The sequence below is a fragment of the Erpetoichthys calabaricus genome, chromosome 5 (assembly GCF_900747795.2).
Source record: "Erpetoichthys calabaricus chromosome 5, fErpCal1.3, whole genome shotgun sequence".
NCBI classification, from domain to species: domain Eukaryota; kingdom Metazoa; phylum Chordata; class Cladistia; order Polypteriformes; family Polypteridae; genus Erpetoichthys; species Erpetoichthys calabaricus.
This window is the reverse complement of record NC_041398.2, coordinates 126,914,275-126,933,736: the sequence shown is the minus strand read 5'-3', so window position 1 is coordinate 126,933,736 and position 19,462 is coordinate 126,914,275. Positions and strand designations below refer to the sequence as shown.

The 19,462-nt window shown below is 36.3% G+C and overlaps 1 protein-coding gene across 10 annotated transcripts in view; it reads right to left on the bottom strand.

Annotated features, from left to right (window-relative positions):
• Nucleotides 1–19,462, bottom strand: part of kiaa1109 (KIAA1109 ortholog) — a 371,922-nt gene that overhangs the window by 264,510 nt on the left and 87,950 nt on the right. For all 10 annotated transcript variants that reach the window (XM_051928377.1, XM_051928381.1, XM_051928382.1 and 7 more), the window contains exons 8-11: nt 13,741–13,822; nt 7,056–7,249; nt 846–925; nt 601–748 (exon numbers count right to left, since the gene is read on the bottom strand). In XM_051928377.1, the coding sequence (XP_051784337.1) occupies nt 601–748; nt 846–925; nt 7,056–7,249; nt 13,741–13,822 (504 nt within the window). The remainder of the gene's footprint in view (nt 1–600; nt 749–845; nt 926–7,055; nt 7,250–13,740; nt 13,823–19,462) is intronic.

The following is a 19,462-nucleotide window of genomic DNA, read 5'->3' as shown; positions in this document are numbered from 1 at the left end:
CTGGAAGATTTAAATATAAAAGTTCAAAGATGATTTGGATACATTTATCTGTGGAATAAATAACTGTTTTTAAAAAGCCATGTTAAAGGAACATCAAAACAGAAGAGGTAAAAAAGATAAATTCAAATTAATTGCTATATTTACACTCTAGTCCACTTCAAGATATCTAAATTTATATCACATCATGCACAGTTCTTTTCTTCCTTACTTTAATTAATCAAGTTTCTCTTGTTTTGAGCACATTATGTGACAGAGTTTATGTATTGACACATAGTTGTTCTAGTTGGAGACTTCTTGTGTCCAGGTATGTGGTTGAAGATTCTTAAGCATGATGCTATACCACGGAATCTTAATATCAGATCCACTTTAGGATATTCCAAATTCCCCCTCTGGGAATAACAGGTAATGAGGTAAAGACTTCAAGCCTAGATCAACCACCTATTTATAGTTCTATACCATTTACTTTTCATTATAGACATCTTCTCTGTGTACATTATCGGGACAATGGATTCAAGTATGGAGTGAATGCCAAAGGGCAGTCTGCAAAAAAATTTAAGACCCATATATGTGGTATATTTATTAATGAAAGGCAATAAGAACCTTTGTCTATCAGCCCATGGTCCATAATTAAAATCTGTCCCCTTTCCACAAACAATATCCAAACCCCAGCATGGTGGCAAATCTTGAAGCTTTGTGTCTTCACTGCATGTTTCCATTTCTCCATTTTCCATTTCCTCTGGAACTAGACCTACATCAAAAGTAAACAAAACAGACAGTGTATTTCTGAGTATGAAGATGAAAGGGATGCAACAATTATTTTAAAATATTACAAGTAGAGTACTTGCCTGGCTCATCACAGTAATAATAGATATCCACATCATTGGACTGCATTACTACAAATCCCTCCCCCATTAATCTTGGTGGCCTAAAAAACAACAGGATGATATACAAATAAGAAGTCATTATTTGTGTAAGAGATAACAGTTTAAATAAAAGTCAAAACTCTGTGTGCATTGTAAAAGTTTAATACAATTATAAAAAGTATTTGATATGATATTTTTACAATTCATTAATCTGCTTCTATTATTCTAGGAATAAAATGTGTGGTATCATTTAGCTTTTTATTTTATTTTTTATATGACAATATATTATAACAGGGTAACCTCATAATTTTTCACTTTGCAGTTGATATTAAAAGCAAGTAACAGCAAACATTCTAGCATACAGTAAAACCAGTCTGCAAAGACTTAGTAGCTATAGATGTTTAATAACTGGTGTGTGAAGCATGCATACTAAACAGTATCATCTCCAGACAGAGGAGCAGCTTCGGCGACAAACTGCTGTCACTGTCCTGCTTCACTGACAGACTGAGGAGATCGTTCCTCCCCCACACTATGCAACTCTTTAATTCTACTCTTTAAACGTTAACATTATACAAAGTTATTGTCGGTTATACCTGCATTTTTAATCAGTCTTTAATTTAATATTGTTTTTAATCAATATGCTGCTGCTGGAGTATGTGAATTTCCCCTTGGGATTAATAAAGTATCTATCTATCCATCTAACAATGAGTCCGGTATTTTATTTCCTAAACATTTTATTTTGCCTAAACAGGTAATTCTATTACTAGGTGCCGTTACTGCCCTCAAAAGGCCGCTCACAGCTAAAACAGAATAACACTATATCCACAAGCAACAACCACCCCTTAAACTTTATCAATTAAAAGACAAAAAATGAATTTACAATTTTTTTTTTAATTTACTTAATTAGCAAAAATAAAGGAGAACCAAGGAAACAAACAGATAAACACTAATTACTCTTACACTGAAATTCTTCACCATACGTAAAAATAACCAAAAATAGTATAATTATTAAAAAACAAAAATCCAGTACTGTAAAATCCTGAAAAATAAAAAAAAATCCAAAACCAGGGAAGTACCCAAAAAGTTACAAATAAAAACACAAATGATTCAATTGCAACAACTTTCTAAGTTCTGAGTTCCTGAGTTTAACTCTAGCGGGCAGCAACTGATGCTTTGGGTTTGTTAAAATTGAAAAACATACATACTAGGGTGCTGCAAGTTAAGCTCAGCAGTAATGTTATCCCCAGTTGAAGCTGGAGCGAAGGTTAGTCCATGGCTGTGACCTACCTATTGATTAGACTCCGTTTAACTCATTTTCATTTTGTTGAAAATTTTACAGGAGCTCTGCTACTGCTATGCAAGCAATAGAAAAAGTGGAATGAACCCAAAAAAAGTGTTAGAGAGCACTGCTCTGATGTTAAATGCAGTTAACCAGAAGATGTGCATTTTAGAAAAAAGAAAAAATATCTTTATTGAGAAGTAAGCAAAACTGAAACCTACAAAGTAAACTTTTCTGAAAATTGAATTTTTTTTTCTAAACCAAAGTGCTTAACCATAATCGCTGCCAGACTAGAACTGCAATGCATCACTATCCAAAACTGTAATAAATCACCAGAGTCAAAACACTAAGAAAAAAACAAAAGTTGAGAGGAAAGAGCAAAGGTTAAAGTCAGAATAGCGAAAATGAGAATTTCTAATAGCTTGAGGAACTGAAGACAAACTGTCATAAAATAAAAACTTGAAAATTCACCACAATTAAAAGATGAAATGTGGCCAAAAAAAAAACTACACTATAATGAACTTTGATGATTATTAATCAATCATCACAAAAATCAATACTCAGAAATAGCCTGCATCACAAATTCACAGACACTGATACGGATGTGAGCAGTACTGGAGAACCACAAAGAACATTCATTCTGTACTCCTCAGACTATAAATATAAACAAACACCAGGTCATGTCACTTGCAGAAAGTTTCAAATGATTTTGCACTTATAGGGTGTGTTGATAAAGGGAATGAGACTGAATATAGGACAAAGATTGGAGTGGAGGATGCAATTATCCATCTTCTCCACAAGGCTTACTGTGGTATAGTACCGACTACAGTAATCCCTCGCAATATCACGCTTCGACTTTCGCGGCTTCACTCTATCACGGATTTTATATGTAAGCATATTTAAATATATATCACGGATTTTTCGCTGCTTCTCGGGATTCTGCGGACAATGGGTCTTTTTACTTCTGACACATGCTTCCTCAGTTGGTTTGCCCAGTTGATTTCATACAAGGGACACTATTGGCGGATGGCTGAGAAGCTACCCAATCAGAGCATGCAGTTAAGTTCCTGTGTGCTGATTGGCTCAGCAACGGAGCACAGAATTCAATTCCGCTGCGTTAACCAGGAAGTCTCGTCTCGCTCATTCAGCATCAACGTGCTCCTGCTACTGCTTCAGGGGCCGTGCCCAAGCGCCAACGGAAGATGCCAACGATTTCCGAAAAGGTAAAAGTTTTGGATATGTTGAAGGAAGGGAACAGCTACACCGCTGCAGGACGCCATTACGGAATCAATGAGTCCACGATTCTTTTTTATTTAAAAAGGAGGAAAAGAATATAAGATCTATGGCCGCAGTGTCCTTTAACCAGGGCGCAAAACGAGTTGTAAGTGGATGTAATAAGGCGATAGTCCGGATGGAATCTGCTTTAGGGATCTGGATTGAAGACTGCCAGAAGAACAACTGTGGTGCTACACAGTCGCCTGAAGAGGCTCCTTTAGAAGAGCTGTAACGCTCTCCTTTGTTGTGCAGTAAAATTAAACTCATCGTTATCGGACAAGTCGCCGTGTCATTGTTGGTGAGTAACATAATTAATTTTCTACGTACAGTACTTATTACATGTACATAGTTTAGTGTCACTGCACACACATTTTACTGTACAATATACAATTTTTCTAGCATTGTACGTATTTATTGCTGGTGGCCTGCCTGTCATAATGGCTGTAACATATGGGATATCAGAGACGCTCGATATCTTTAAAATAATATGTAGGTTTTACTGTATATAAACAGTGTGTTTACATACATAATTTCAATGAATCTTACCTAATATCTAAGAGAATACAAAGGGTTTATGCTGTATAACTGTGCGGGAAATGTTTATAAGAGTGTGGGTGAGTTTATAAGGGCTTAAAATATATAAAAATAACCATATGAACATATGGTTTTTACTTCGCGGATTTTCACCTTTCGCGGGGGGTTCTGGAACGCAACCCCCGCGATCAAGGAAGGATTACTGTATAATGAAATACTGTACTGCAGTTATAGCATAGTATGCAGTAGTAATATGTACTGTATAACATTAAACCACAAAGTGAATAGTCTAAAGAACTTCTGAAGGGCCAGCGTGTAGAATCGCATGGCTTGACTGTTTACACAAAATTACATGGCTTATTAGATTCCTATTAAGGAAATTGGCCATTTATATTTGTAGAAGCAAGACCGCGCTCAAAATATACCTAATGGTGTTTTGTACTATGCTGTCTAAAATAAAACTAAAGTTTGGTACATAGTTTTTGTGTTTTATTATATTAAAATGTGATGACATTGTGATTTTCTTATTATACACTAAACTTTCTATATACTGTACTTCGTATACAAAATAATAGACATACTCATTCTGCAGTAGTGACTTGCTCTGGGTCCGGATCTGAAAGTTCTCAATAGGTCAAAAGTTTCTGAAATGTGCAATACACAGAAATCAAAGCTCCCAAGTCCATCTGAAAGTTTAAATAAATGGGCCTGAAACTGATATGAGGGGACTGACATATGGAGTCAATATACCAGCGTTTAAGGGGCATATCTCCAGAAGACAATGGCAAAGTACAGGCTTCATAGTGTCTGAGGTGAACAGATCTTTTAGAACCTATACATCATCCTAGCTACAGCTGGAAACTTCTCAGAATTTCAAAGAAAACGTTTGGCAAACAAGGTTAATGGCATATTTGCTATGAAAAATGCTTTGCCAAATTTTACTGATTAGCACTAATGGATACTAATGTCTGCGCTTTTCAATGAAAACAAAATAGTGTGGACATGGCCTTAGATGGAAACCATAACTAGCAGCTCACTTCAGTAAGTAGTTAGGATTGAAAGTCTTGCCTCTTTAAGCTTAGTTCTTAAAGGGAAAAAGGAAGAATAACTTAAAATTAAAAAAAAGCAGGGCCAATCAGAAAATGCCTCAAAGGAGAAATATATCAACATTCTTAGCATAAGTACCCTTGGAAAAATAAGCCAAAACAATTACTTCTTTTTTTTTTTCCCAATAAGAAACAATATTACATGTAACAGAAACATGCAAATACCAAAACTAAACCAAAACTACAGAAGAAAAGGTATTTCCGTGGTCCACAGCTGAACAAATGCAGAATGGTACACATCCTTCATTTGATACATTTTGAAATAGTCACCAATGCACAGCCCAGCATCGAAACCAGGACAGCAGAAACATGATTCTTTGTGCACATTGTTATATTTTTTCTGTTGAGAGGGTAGAATGTCAGTGCCTAATCTGCACAATCGACACACCCATTGTATTACTGTAGGTTACCATAGTGCAAGGCTAGTGACTTCCACATTTCCCCTGACACTAACAATGATAGTTGCTACATTGTGAACAGTGCTTAGGCTACTAACTTTATTCTTGTCCTTCCAATCGATTACAATCATGCACTAGTGCAAGGCTAGTGACTTCCACATTTCCCCTGACACTAACAATGATAGTTGCTACATTGTGAACAGTGCTTAGGCTACTAACTTTATTCTTGTCCTTCCAATCGATTACAATCATTTCACCTTTTTTGCCATGGAGATAATGCACTACCTGCTGCAGCTTTAAGTGACTGAAAATACCATGCTATGTATGTATCAGTTTCATCATCCCCAGGTAGCTGAGGTGGTATCTGACTTGATCTATTAAGTAATAGTACTGTATGTCTTACTGTTCTGATAAAAAAGATCTAGAATTTTAGAACAGGTTTAACACCAGGAAATGAGACAGAATCAGAAACCAAAATGCAAGCAGGTATCAAAAGCAGGGAATTCTACAATAACCAAATGACACTGCCAAAACGTGAATCCAAAGTCTGAATCAATCACATTAACTCATATTCCAAAAGTTCCTAGTCCTGTGATCTGGTTTTATATTACATTTTTTCTGACTTTACTACCTTTTCTTTTTCTCTGAGGGTTTCAAACCAGCAAAATCCATTTCTGCACTTGGAATTTAAAGTACTTAAAAACATTGAATACTGTTTCTCTTTTCAATACTTTGTTTTTAAAGGGCACTACTATTTTCTGGATCAGTTGCTACAACATAATTATGGAAAATTTAAGTTGTTCTGCAACAGTATAAAGCCCAGTGCTGTTCACTTCCTGATCATCTGAGATTACAGGTAAAAATAAAACTCTGTTTGATGGTGTGTGATCTTCTTATCCTTTCCTAGTTAAAACAATCTTTGCTTTAGTTCCTCAATTAAGATTGATTAACATTTCTGGATTTCATGAAAGATAGGGTGGATTTTTGGATTACCTGTTGACAACGTTTCTTCTTCTGGTTGTGATATTAAATCTCTGTCTAACTGAAGACATTATAATGTAGAGAACTGCAGTTCAAACTAACTAACCTCCTTAGCATTAAGCAAAACGAGTCAAAAATGTTGAATCACCAATACAAAATAACTCACTGTGGACTTCACACAGAGAAAGAGTTAATCACCAAACATAAACAACTGAAAACAAGTAAGAATCAATCACATCATGTTTCTTGGGTTGCAGTTTCAAATGACCTGGTTTGGGTCAAAACACTAAGGTCATACTAAAAGGGTTCAGTATAGAAAAAGTTTCGACTTTACTGGACATAACGCCATTCAGGGCATTATGTCATCTACATGACATCTCAGTTCATCAGACTTTACCTTTAATTGGACAGATCTATAAAAATGTTTTCAATAAAGTAAACATTAAAAAACAGGATTAAAGTAATTCTGGACTCCTACTGATCTCACCTCTATGATACATGAGGCTATAATGAGCATTAAAGCTCAAAACAGGCAATTTTCAATTCCAAAGGGGAATATGACATGAATAACTAAAATTATACGTGGTTATAATGGAAACAGCACAGTAAATCCCCTTACTCATCAGTCTGAATTCCCACATATTTTGGGCTTGGGACAAGCATCACGCGCACATTTTCCAAAGATCCCTTCAAAATATGCATAAACTGGTCAAGATGACTAGAAGGAGGTTTTGTGGTGTATGTCAGAAAGGCATCATCAAAGTTGACACACAGAGTTTGTGGAAGATAGTAATTTCCAAAGGCAAGACGACCCTAGAAAAATAAGAAATATATTAATACAGTCATTTATACAATAACTGGAATGGAAACAAAATAATTAATTACATATTATAAAATTATGTCTTGAAGCCTGTAACTTGCATCAACTTCAATATATTTTCATTAATTACATAAATCATATAACAATGAATGAGATGCAGTACAATTAAGGTTCAATCAATAGTACTTACTATATATTTATGTGTTGTATCAAATAAAACCAAACTGGTCTCATCACCCCTCCCCTAACAAACCCGAATGCTATGTGAGCAAAAGTATCAATATACAGACAGTAGTACCTCATATATGCTGACACATACATTAGATTAACAGGGGCCCTGCTTATTAATTTTAGTACCACAGTAATGAGTTTGTGCTAACTTTAGACAAATCTTTGAATCATTCCTTGTAGAGAATCTAACTTTTTTTAGTGTTAAGTAAAATCAGACACCATTTTTTCTCTCTGAGTTATGGAGGGTGGAACAGGTTTCTTCCAGCTAAGTGAGCAATGTATTGTAAGATATTACAGAGGACATTTTATGGCAGAGTGTCACCCCATTAAATGTTACACTGACTAACACTATTAAAGGATTTTTCAGTAATTGTAAATTCAAAACTAACTGACAAATAAGCATTTCCCCAATACCATTTAAAAACAGGAAAATTCAACAACATATGTCCTAGCGAGGCAAATTTTTGATGATTTATTTTACAATTCAGGTCTTGTTCTGGATATATTACAAGTGATCTTAGTTAAAACAGGTGCAAGTGATGTACACTTTTCAAAAGTATTACATTATATTTTCTACAAACCAATGAAGAATGTACATCTATTCATTACCCACCTGTGATTAACAGGTCTCATTCCCAACATTGGTTTGATCAGTGTTCCCAGCTTCTTTTGCAAATACAAGTAGCAGCAATGCAAAGTAGGCCTCATATTTTTTCATAATTATTGTACATTTATTGCTTCTTCATTATTACATTATCATTTCGATTATCATTATTCCAACTATTAAGTGTAATAAATTATGTAGGATTAACTAGTAACTCAACTTCACTTATCATCCAGCGAGAGAAATGACAGCTTTGGTTTAGAACTTAGTGGCAGTTAAAAAAACACAAAGAGGCCTGACAGCTCGGATATCCAATGCCTATCCATTACCAAACTGACTACTCCAGGGTTCTTCTGGAAATGAGTATTTAAGAGCAACCACTATATATTTAAAGTTCATTTTTCCCAAACTCTGAAAATAAAAACAGAAGAAAGACTTTTCGAATGGTTGCGACTTGTTTTTCAAGCAATGAGATTTAATTATAATCATAGAATTTTAGTAAGAGACCATTTTTATCCAACTATAATTTTACCATTATGATGAAAACTCTGTCAACACAAAAGAGCTTCAAATCAAAACCACAATATCAAAATCACAACTATCTAACCATACTGGTTCACTGATCAAATTATCTTGGAAAAAGAGGCTCCTTCATTGAGCTGTATGTTTATGCAACACAATTCAGGGAGAGGGTCCCAACAAACCATGCAATATCCCTTTAACAACTCATTACTCACCTGAGGTAGCTTCTAAAATGTTGTGACGGACGGCCACAGCCATGGCCATTACCTGGCCGGGACGCCAATGAAATGGAACCACCGGGGGAGAGAGCATCACTGAGGCAATACCTCCTCTGGGACCCTAAAGGGCAGTCCTCCTGGGTGGCTGTGGCACCACGGTTTCCCGCAAGGCACGCTGGGAGCTGGAGTTTAGTGCAGCCCAGATGAGTTCCATGGGGGCAGCCAGAGGGAGCTACAGAGCCCTAAAGTGGATTTCCACTACACCTGGGAGTGACTCCAGGTAATCATGATGAACCACCTGGAGCACTCCCAGGTGCTGAATAATAGGAGCCACCTCACTCCATTTGAGGAGCCAGAGTCGGGAGAAGGAAGATGAAGCTTGCCAGGAGAGGACTGGAGGCGAAGAAAAGAAAGAAGGACTGTGTTTGTAGTGCTTTGTTGTACTGTGCTGTGCTGTGGGGAGCAAAGAAAAAGTAGTCCACCGCAGGTATAAAAGTGTGTGGGGAAACTTGTGCCTCTGTGCCGGTCTGTGTCTGGGTTTAGGGAGCTATACACGACCCGGTGGTCCACAATGTAAATGTGACACACACAAAAGTTAAACAAAAAAAAAAAACACTTTCTCAAATAATGAAATAATATTCTAACTTGTATAGTAAAACATCCATCCATCCATTTTCCAACCCGCTGAATCCGTACATAGGGTCACGGGGGTCTGCTGGAGCCAATCCCAGCCAACACAGGGTGCAAGGCAGGAAACAATCCTGGGCAGGGTGCCAACCCACCGCAGGACACACACAAACACACCCACACACCAAGCACACACTAGGGCCAATGTAGAATCGCCAATCCACCTAACCAGCATGTCTTTGGACTGTGGGAGGAAACCCACGCAGACACGGGGAGAACATGCAAACTCCACGCAGGGAGGACCCGGGAAGTGAACCCAGGTCCCCAGGTCTCCCAACTGCGAGGCAGCAGCGCTACCCACTGCGCCACCGTGCCGCCCAGGTTTCCCAAATCTTAAAAGAAACAAGATATCTAAATTTGGGGTAGTGTCCTGTTCTAGCAATGCAAAGACAGGAATCCAGTTGGGCACGGCAGAGTATATTTCTCTTCCAGCTCTTCAGAATGTTAATTTAACAAAATGATGATTCACAGATATAACTGGAAGGAAACACTAAGAGGAGCAACATTGTAAATTGCCTTGTGTATGTGATTTGGGAGCCATGTTTAATCTAGTTATTCATGCTAGTCCTTGTGTCAAAATCTGTTTTTCTTAAAGAGTAACACAACAAGATCTTCAGCTGAAGAGATGCTTTATCCAACAATGGATGACTCTTTTTAGCCTTGGCTTACCACAGATAGCACTTTTTGCACTTTTCACTCCATGATACGTATCAGCACTTTTTACCTGTAGTCATTTCAGTGCAGCAATAGATGGGTTGAGATCTGTGATGGTCACTATAGAAGAGCTCCACTTTCTCTTGTAAGTTTCATACAAGGTCTAGGCAGAGTTAAAGTGTTTCAAAAGAGTCCCCACTGACTTTCACAGATGGTCATCAGTAATTTGAATCCTTTACATAATCCTTCTAAACTCAAAAGTCTCCAGCATATAGTACCTGCTATTGTAGCAAAGTATATCCAGTTGATGCCTTTTGTTTGCCTTCCTAAATTGTGTTTGTACACTCTGAAGACAGAAGTATGTAAATAGTTAAATGTTTTAAACATTCTTCATTTTTCATTCTGAATGGAACACTATTTATACTGTACTGGAAGAGAACCCATTCATTTACTACTAAATCAAAATTCTAAAGTATTTGTCACCTTTGTAACTGGAAGCCTATATTCTCTCAAAGGAGATATTATTACTTTTGAAATGCCTTAAATTTTTAGAGAAGTACACCATAATATGTAGAATTTAAAGGTCTTGATTCTGTTTGTTAATGACAAAATATTCTTGAGATATTTCAGGAACGGGAGACAAAAGTTTTGAGTTAATGCTTTTATACTCGCTAATCATGGTTCAAGCATATGCAAAAAGAATTTCACCACATTCTGTATATAAAGATAGATTAACAACACAGTTGGAACTATCAGTTACTGATTTTTCTGAAGTAAAACAAAGAGCCACTAAGTGTGCCTCCTACAGACCAGTCTCTGCTCTAAATAGTAAAGTATTTTCACATAATGATGACAGATATTTCGAGGTAAGGTAGCATGACCAAAGCAAACTTAGGCAGAGAAGAATCTTCCACTGTTTCTGATATACTGTTGGTGTTGCCTAATGTAATATGTACTATGCACTTTTTTAAATGTCACTGAGAGCAGAGTGTGTGTTTACCAGAAATTTCTTGAAAATGCAGAATAATATTATTTAAGTGAAAAATTAATCATTGGGCTTAACATAAGAGCTCTAGATGCTACTTTAAAACTTTATAGTGGCTGATCACTGCTAAAATTAGTGTGTACAAGAGTATATGTACAGTGCATCCGGAAAGTATTCACAGTGCATCACTTTTTCCACATTTTGTTATGTTACAGCCTTATTCCAAAATGGATTAAATTCATTTTTTTCCTCACAATTCTACACACAACACCCCATAATGACAACGTGAAAAAAGTTTAATAAATTTGCAAAAATCTCAAGTAAAAATAAAAAAATTGAGAAAGTACATGTACATGAGTATTCACAGCCTTTGCCATGAAGCTCAAAATTGAGCTCAGGTGCATCCTGTTTCCCCTGATCATCCTTGAGATGTTTCTGCAGCTTAATTGGAGTCCACCTGTGGTAAATTCAGTTGATTGGACATGATTTGGAAAGGCACACACCTGTCTATATAAGGTCCCACAGTTGACAGTTCTTTCAGTACTTTCTGGATGCACTGTATATGAAATGGCACAGCAGTGTACATCTTTAATATATCCATCCATCCTCCAAGGAAACAAAACCCCGGGCAGGGCGCCAGCCCACAACAAGGCACGCACACACACACACACACACACACACACAAGGGACAATTTAGAATCGCCAATGCACGAAACCTGCATGTCTTTGGACAGTGGAAGGAAACCGGAGCACCCCGAGGAAACCCACGCAGACACAGGGAGAACATGCAAATTCCACACAGGGAGGACCTAGGAAGCGAACCCAGGTCTCCTTATTGCAAGGCAGCAGTGCTACCACTGCGCCACCATGCCACCCTATCTTTAATACAGCAAGGATTAGTAGATGTCATCTGCATGTTACAGTAAGTCACATTTTTTAAGTGCTAAATTAAATTATGGAATCCTAGAATTTCCACAATTAAAAAAGTGGGATTATCCACCTAATACAATAAACTCCATTATTTTATTTGTAAAGGTCTTTGATTTTTGAATGTCAGTTATATTTCTGCTTTTTTCCTAACAATGTCTTTAGTGATGGCTGAGACAGGTGTGTTGCCTCAGTGGTACTTCTGCTCTTACTGCTCATATTCAGTATGCTCAGCACAGTGATGTTCCCAAGTGTTCTTATCAAATTAGTTATGTTCATGTTGTTACAACACAACTCACATTTTCATTAGAAATTCTGTCCCTCTCAGATATGTTAAAGCACTTTCACACAACAGTCATTTTCTTCAACTTTTTAAACAATCGTTCAGTACTGCTCATGAACTTGCCTTAACATTTACAAGGACATAGCTAATTTCATAAAATGAGGCCAAAACTGTCCAATTTTCAACTTTTTAAACAATCTTTCAGTACTGCTCATGCAGTTGCCTTAACATTTACAAGGACATAGCTAATTTCATAAAATGAGGCCAAAACTGTCCAATTTTGACCAATTTGGCAAATTCGTAACTTCCGTTTGGAATTTGAAAACTAAAAAATTTTCAATTTCAATTGAGATATTTCCTTTGATAAAAACAGACAGGAAACATAACTTTGGGAAAAAAAATAACCTATTTTGCGAGGATAAAATCGAAATTATTTGACATTACCTTTAATACTGTATTTTCTCCATGTATAGATGTATTCAGCATGTTATGACTTGATTTCCTTTTTACATGTCTATTTGTGTACTTAGAAAATCAACCAATCATTTAATTCGACCAGGAGTGGCCAAGCTTTTGCAGATGACTGTATAAATGCCTCAAGTTGTTTGCAAAAGTTAGAGCATTTCTTGCCAAGTAATTTTTCTCTTTGAAACTCAAAAAGGTAAACACAACCTCTTTAGGGAACAAAATAGACATTTCTGAAAACTAATGCACTAATGCTGAAATTATCAAATTGGAAAAATAAAAAATAAAATGTGACAAATGCAAAGGTCTCAGTATCCTATAAAGTCAGTATTGGTGACAACACTGTATAAGAAATGTCTAGAGGCTGTAACTTGTGCCAAAGATAACAGTTGTTAAATTTTTGTTTTACAATTTTTTTCTCCATAAAGGTTTGTGTCACCTTGAAGAACCACGTGTTTCAGATCAACCAAAAGTTTTTCAATAATATTCAGGTCTGGGAACTGTGATAGGCATTCCAAAAACTTAATCTCGTGTTTTAATAGTTTATGGTTTATTTTTAGTATGTTTTGGATTACTGTATTGCCATAATTTCTAACCTACTTTCAGTTTCTTCACTTATTATGGGACCATAGCTTCCAAGATTTGCTGTTTATTAGAATCTATTCTTCCCTCAAAGCACATATTTTCTGTAACACTGGCTGACACACAACTCTAAAGCATGATTCTCTTTAATTGGCAACCAAACAAAATTATCTAATGCAAAGCAACTACCTTGAATATATATATTTGTAAATCAAAACAGTAAGCTTTTAAACATTTTTCCTGTACGAAGCTAATGCTAGAGAAAATTAAACTAGCTTAAAGTACAATACGTGAAAATATGAAAAATAAATGGTTCAGAAACTTACTGTACTTATGTTGACTTTGATCACAGGAATGAGAGATCTCCAAGATGATGATGGGTCTTGAGATTCTGTTTTAATTTTAACACTTGAAAATAAAATAAAATGTATTTTATTTTAGAAACCTAGCTTGATGTATAAAACATGTTAAAACACTAAATATACTAATCATTCAATGGACACTATAGAACAGATAACACACTTAATGAGTAAAAGCCACTAAATTCACACCAGAAGAATTAGAAATATTAACATCAGAAATTAAACAATGTAACTCAGTGGTGATGTTTCAGACTGATACCAAGGTCATCATCTGCTATCAGCATTGGTATTTACATCCTAAAAATTAATAAAATAAGTCCCTCCACATGCAGTTATGACTTTTTTTTTTTTTTTTTTAAGGCTTAATAGATTGTATAGAATAAAATCCCAGACATGGGGTGGAATGAGTACCAGTAATCAAGTTGTTATAAATGCTGCAACCTCAGAGTAACATGCGTTTTTGACAAGATTCACCGAATCATTTGTCACACACATGCAATTAGGAGACAGCTAAAGGGCTTGAGTAAGCGTAATACTACATCAGACCAGGGCATGGCGGAGTGTGCAGACTGTCTCACTCAGTTCCTTGCAGACCATTCCCGGGAAATCAGAGAAGGGTACTGCTACAGACCGGAGACATTATGGGTGGATCTCGCAGGCGGGGTAACTGTCAATCAAATTCGACTTCAGCAAATCATATTCTGCTAATTCATAACTTCAACGAATAAGATTGTTGTTACTATACGACAATCAAAAACTCACTTGTCCAGTTATCAAAGTCTGAAGTTGACTATCAAGTTTAACTTTAACCCATCGTTTCACAGTTCGTGATCCCTACCTCTTTGAGGTTCCACCTTATAGAGTTTCCTCTTAAATAACCTGCCACTGTAACAAGCGACAAAACTCCATTAAACGAAAGACAAAAAAGAAGCAGCAGCGATGAAACAGCATTAGACAAAAGAAGAAGAAGCGACGCAACTCATTGCTCGTATTTTTGACAATGGAAGTAAGTGTGCTTCGAAATGAAAACGTTTGAAATTTGCATTTGCACAGTTTTCTTCATTGTTTTTAATAACTTTGTTTTGCATGGTTATGTTTGTACCGTGAACCTTTACGTTCGTATTAATAATCATTTTCGCTGTAGTAATTAATGCATATTCAGTGCTTGAAGTGGACCGGCACTCAACTGTACCGGCAACTCTTCAAATTCCACAAGGCAAATTTCACAAGAACTCATTGACTGTGCATGGAAGACAAAAAAAAAAACTTTTACAAGCATCTTGGAAACGCTTGATTAGTTATTCTGTCATGAACCAAGCTTTTTGACAAAGTTCAGATTGACTACAGTGGTGCACGATATTACCTTTTTTTACTTTTCAGTTTAGTTCCTTATGTTGGAGTTCTTAGAGCAATGTGTCTAAATTGTAATACCAAATAATCTGCCATGTTTTGGTACCATCAATTTTAATACAATTTCATGGTAGTTTTGTGCAGATGATGCATACCATTTCTAAACTGTTAAAAGACTTTCATGCAATGGGCAGTGCACCACTAAATTGTATGTGACTTAGACTGAGTGTCGCGATGTACACAGAGCCTTTTCAAATTAATTACAAGTGACATTTATATTTTTCCTTTCTGCTACAAGAATATCTTCTAGAAATTGGATGTTAATGAAAAATATGGTAAATGGCAAACAACCATTTCTTAAACTTGTAACTCACGTGAAGTATCTGACTTTCCCGTGTATCTTTTTTTTTTCTCTTTCCTTCTTTTCCTAGGACATCCCTACTGGTTCAGTAGACTGTACAGAAAATACATGTTAATGGTATCTGAATATTAATTATAGGCTTTATGTAACCTTATATTTGTGTTTAGATTGTATATGATTTCAGTACTTTTTCTCTTGTCCTCTCTCAGGATGCACTTTATCTGACCATGAGGAACACTTTGATTTCATGGTCAGTCTTTTAAAGATGCTGATGATACATATTTTTTTCTTCATGTGTGGCATACTTTTAACTGTGGCATTCATTTAATGTGCCCTCCACTATTAATGGCACCCCTTATAAAAATGTTAATTTTAAAAATAGTTATTTCTTGATGAGGGCTTTGTTTTCTTTGAATGAAATTGTTTAAATTAAAAGTCAGATGTTTCTAATTTTTTCCGTGAAAGATAACATTTCTTCAGCAACATGGATTTTTTTTTCTAAACCTTCTTACTAATTTTTACAAGGGGTGCTAATAATAGTGGAGAGCACTGCATATATTTTTTTTCTCTTAGGATGACATGATTGTGACTTGCGTACTTAGGTAGTGTCCAGATTGGTGTATTCATAATACTCTGAAATAATGGATGTATTCTAAAAAAAACTATTGAGATAACCATGAACGAGAGTTTTTGTAGTGAACCACAGAGTAATTCTCACAGTTTGAACTCTATTCCAAAGTGTCCACTTTTCTAAGAAAACAGAAGTGTTCATACCAAAGCCAAATAGCTTGCACAAGACAAATACTACATATGACATTTTGATATATTTATTTGTGTGTGTCCACAGTGTAGGAGAGCAGGCTGACTGTGTGGCTGCAGTACAGCAGCTGACTCGAGAACAAGTGTCTCGGGTTTTTGTGGCTGCAGAGATCAACAGGGCTTCCAAGAGGACTCAACATGAAAACCTGTTGGAGTTCATCATAAAGGGCCATGGACTAAATGATCACTTGCTGGTAACTTAGTTCAGATAACAAGTAAAAGTTTGTTATTGCAATCTATCTAGTAGCAAAGAGCTATGATGACTTTATAGCACCAAACTCTTGTATTTTCTTGTCCAACAGACTGTTGTATCTGAAAAGGTGTCATCCAAATGGTTTAAAAATTAGGAAGATCCTAAAGGTCACCGAGTAATGACCTATATACAGTAGAAGATGAGGAGCTGACAGATGGCCTCTACATCTACCTGGATGAAGTGCTGTCAAGAGCTGTAGGCACTTTTGAAAAGATCAACAGAGTTTGCATCATTCTGGATGTGCTGATGCCAAAGGCTCATTTGGCTTCAGTGAATCTCTAATGAGTACAGAAAGTGTCTCTATGAATAACATTCCTGGGAAATCCCGCCAGGTTCCGACACCTCTGATGACATCACTTCCGGCACTAGTATAGAGGACATCATTTCCTCCATCAGCCCTTAAAACCACCATCTTACCTCCACGTATTCAGTTCTGTTTTAGACTCAGTCTTGTTAACTACTCAATCAAATTTCAACCTTTTGCAGCCAGGATCATAATATACGGGTGGCTGCCCCAAACCTTTCTGACTCTCTGGAGTCTTTGTGACACATTTTACTAGTGAGAAATACTATTTATGTTGATTCACATGATTTTGGTTTATGTAAAATATTTTGACAGATAATCAGTTGTTTGTTTTTCTTTCTTACCAAACATTACATAGCCAAATGGAAAACAAATTACTATTACAGGTTTCTTTATATATGCTAATAGTCCACATCTAATTCATTTGACATTTTTTAATTTTCTTTCATCACTATGGATGTGGTTTCATTCATATAATTTATTACAATCAATAACTGGTTTTGTTTAACCTGCAGCACAGACTCTTATCAGATATTAACACACAACACTGCAGTACATTCTTTTACACAATTTCCAAGTACACATTCCCATCACAATTCAATCAGTACAACTTCACTATGGGAGATTCCCAAGTTGTATCTTTCTTTGTTAGACAATATTTAAGACCAAGCAAAGAAAACATACATTGTAATTTAGTGTTGGTGAAAATGAATATTTCTATAAGAATTTAACATTTCCCAATGAGAGTTCAGAGAGGAAAATAGGATTTTTATTTTTATTCAGCTAATGCTTTCATCCATAGTCATAAGCAAATGACAAGTGCACTGATCAAATGCTTACATAATTCTACAGTTGAAACAGTGTCAGTATTGTATAAGCAATTTACTCAGGGCCACACATTAAGTTAATAGCAGGGAAACAAATAACCAGCCAGCCACTAGCATAAATTGCATTTCACCAAATGCCTAACTATCAATTATTATGAAAATGAAACTTTATAATTTGGCATTCAAAGCCTTTGACAGTGTTCCACTGTCATGATATTATTGTGAAATCTCCAGTTCTCTCATTAGATGGTGCAAACCTCCATTCCAATCATCCACTCACCACAGATTGCCATGCTGGTTTATCCTCTGTTATGCTTTCAAACACAAAACACAAGTAAAACTTGTAACAATAGAGTTTAAGTACCCAGATTTTACTTAAAAAAATAGGAACTATCTGTGACTGCATGCCTTGACTACTGTTCAAGGAAAGAAATTTTTAGCATTTAACTTATTTGTTTAGTTGTCATATGATAAAAAGCTTATTCCACCTAAGTTCCCAGACTGCATTTTTTATCATTACTACAAATGTAAAATGACAGCATTAAAGGAACTGAGCATAGATGCTGCGTATTGCTTTTAATTCAAGTACTCTCTTTTGAAAAAACTGAAAATGTAAAGCAGTATGCTATGGTGGCAATCATTATATTTTGATGTGTTTATCTTTTTTTGTGAATATACAGTTTAATGATTTCATTTTTACTGCAGTGTTTGGTGTTTTATTTAAACTATGTTGTACTGTATTTGTAAATATCTCCTCCATGATTATTGTGGTTCAATTAATTTTACAGCTTTGTTATCTACAGTTGTTTGCCTTTAGATAGATTTGCCTCCAAACCTTGATCTTGAGGCAGATAGAAAGCAAAAAGAAATCCTGAAAACAATGCAACAATAGAGACTGATACTACAGTTAAGATGTTGTGTTCTGGTCTGATCAAATTAGTGTTTTCCTACTACAACCCTCATCATAAAAAGCGAAGGAAGGAAGGAAGGAAGGAAGGAAGGAAGGAAGGAAGGAAGGAAGGAAGGATGGATGGATGGATGGATGGATGGATGGATGGATGGATGGATGGATGGATGGATGGATGGATGGATGAGCTTTATTAATCCCAAGGGGAAATTCACTAATTAGATACTTGTAATAGTTTAAGATGTTCTGAGTGTACCCAAGGGACAGAAAGTGTTGATTGGAGCGGATTTCAATGGGCATGTTGGTGAAGGGAACAGTGGAGACGAGGAGGTGATGGGTAGGTATGGTGTCAAGGAGAGGAATGAAGAAGGTCAGAGGATAGTGGATTTTGCCAAAAGGATGGACATGGCTGTGGTGAAAATGTATTTTAAGAAGAGGGAGGAACATAGCGTTACGTACAAGAGTGGAGGAAGATGTACACAGGTAGATTGCATCCTATGCAGAATAGCTGATTTAAATGAGACTGAAGACTGCAAAGTGGTGGCAGGGGAAAGTGTAGTTAGGCAGCATCGGATGGTGGTCTGTAGGATGATGTTGTAGATCAAGAAGAGGAAGAGAGTGAGGGCAGAGCCAAGGATCAAATGGTGGAAGTTGAAAAAGGAAGACTGTAAGGTTGAGTTTAGGGAGGAGGTGAGACAGGCACTGGGTGGCAGTGAAGAGTTACCAGACAGCTGGGAAACTACAGCAGATGTAGTAAAGGGTGACAGCAAGAAGGGTGTTTGGCATGACATCTGGAAAGAAGGAGGAGGAAAAGGAAACCTGGTGGTGGAATGAGGAAATACAAGAGAGTATAGAGAGGAAGAGG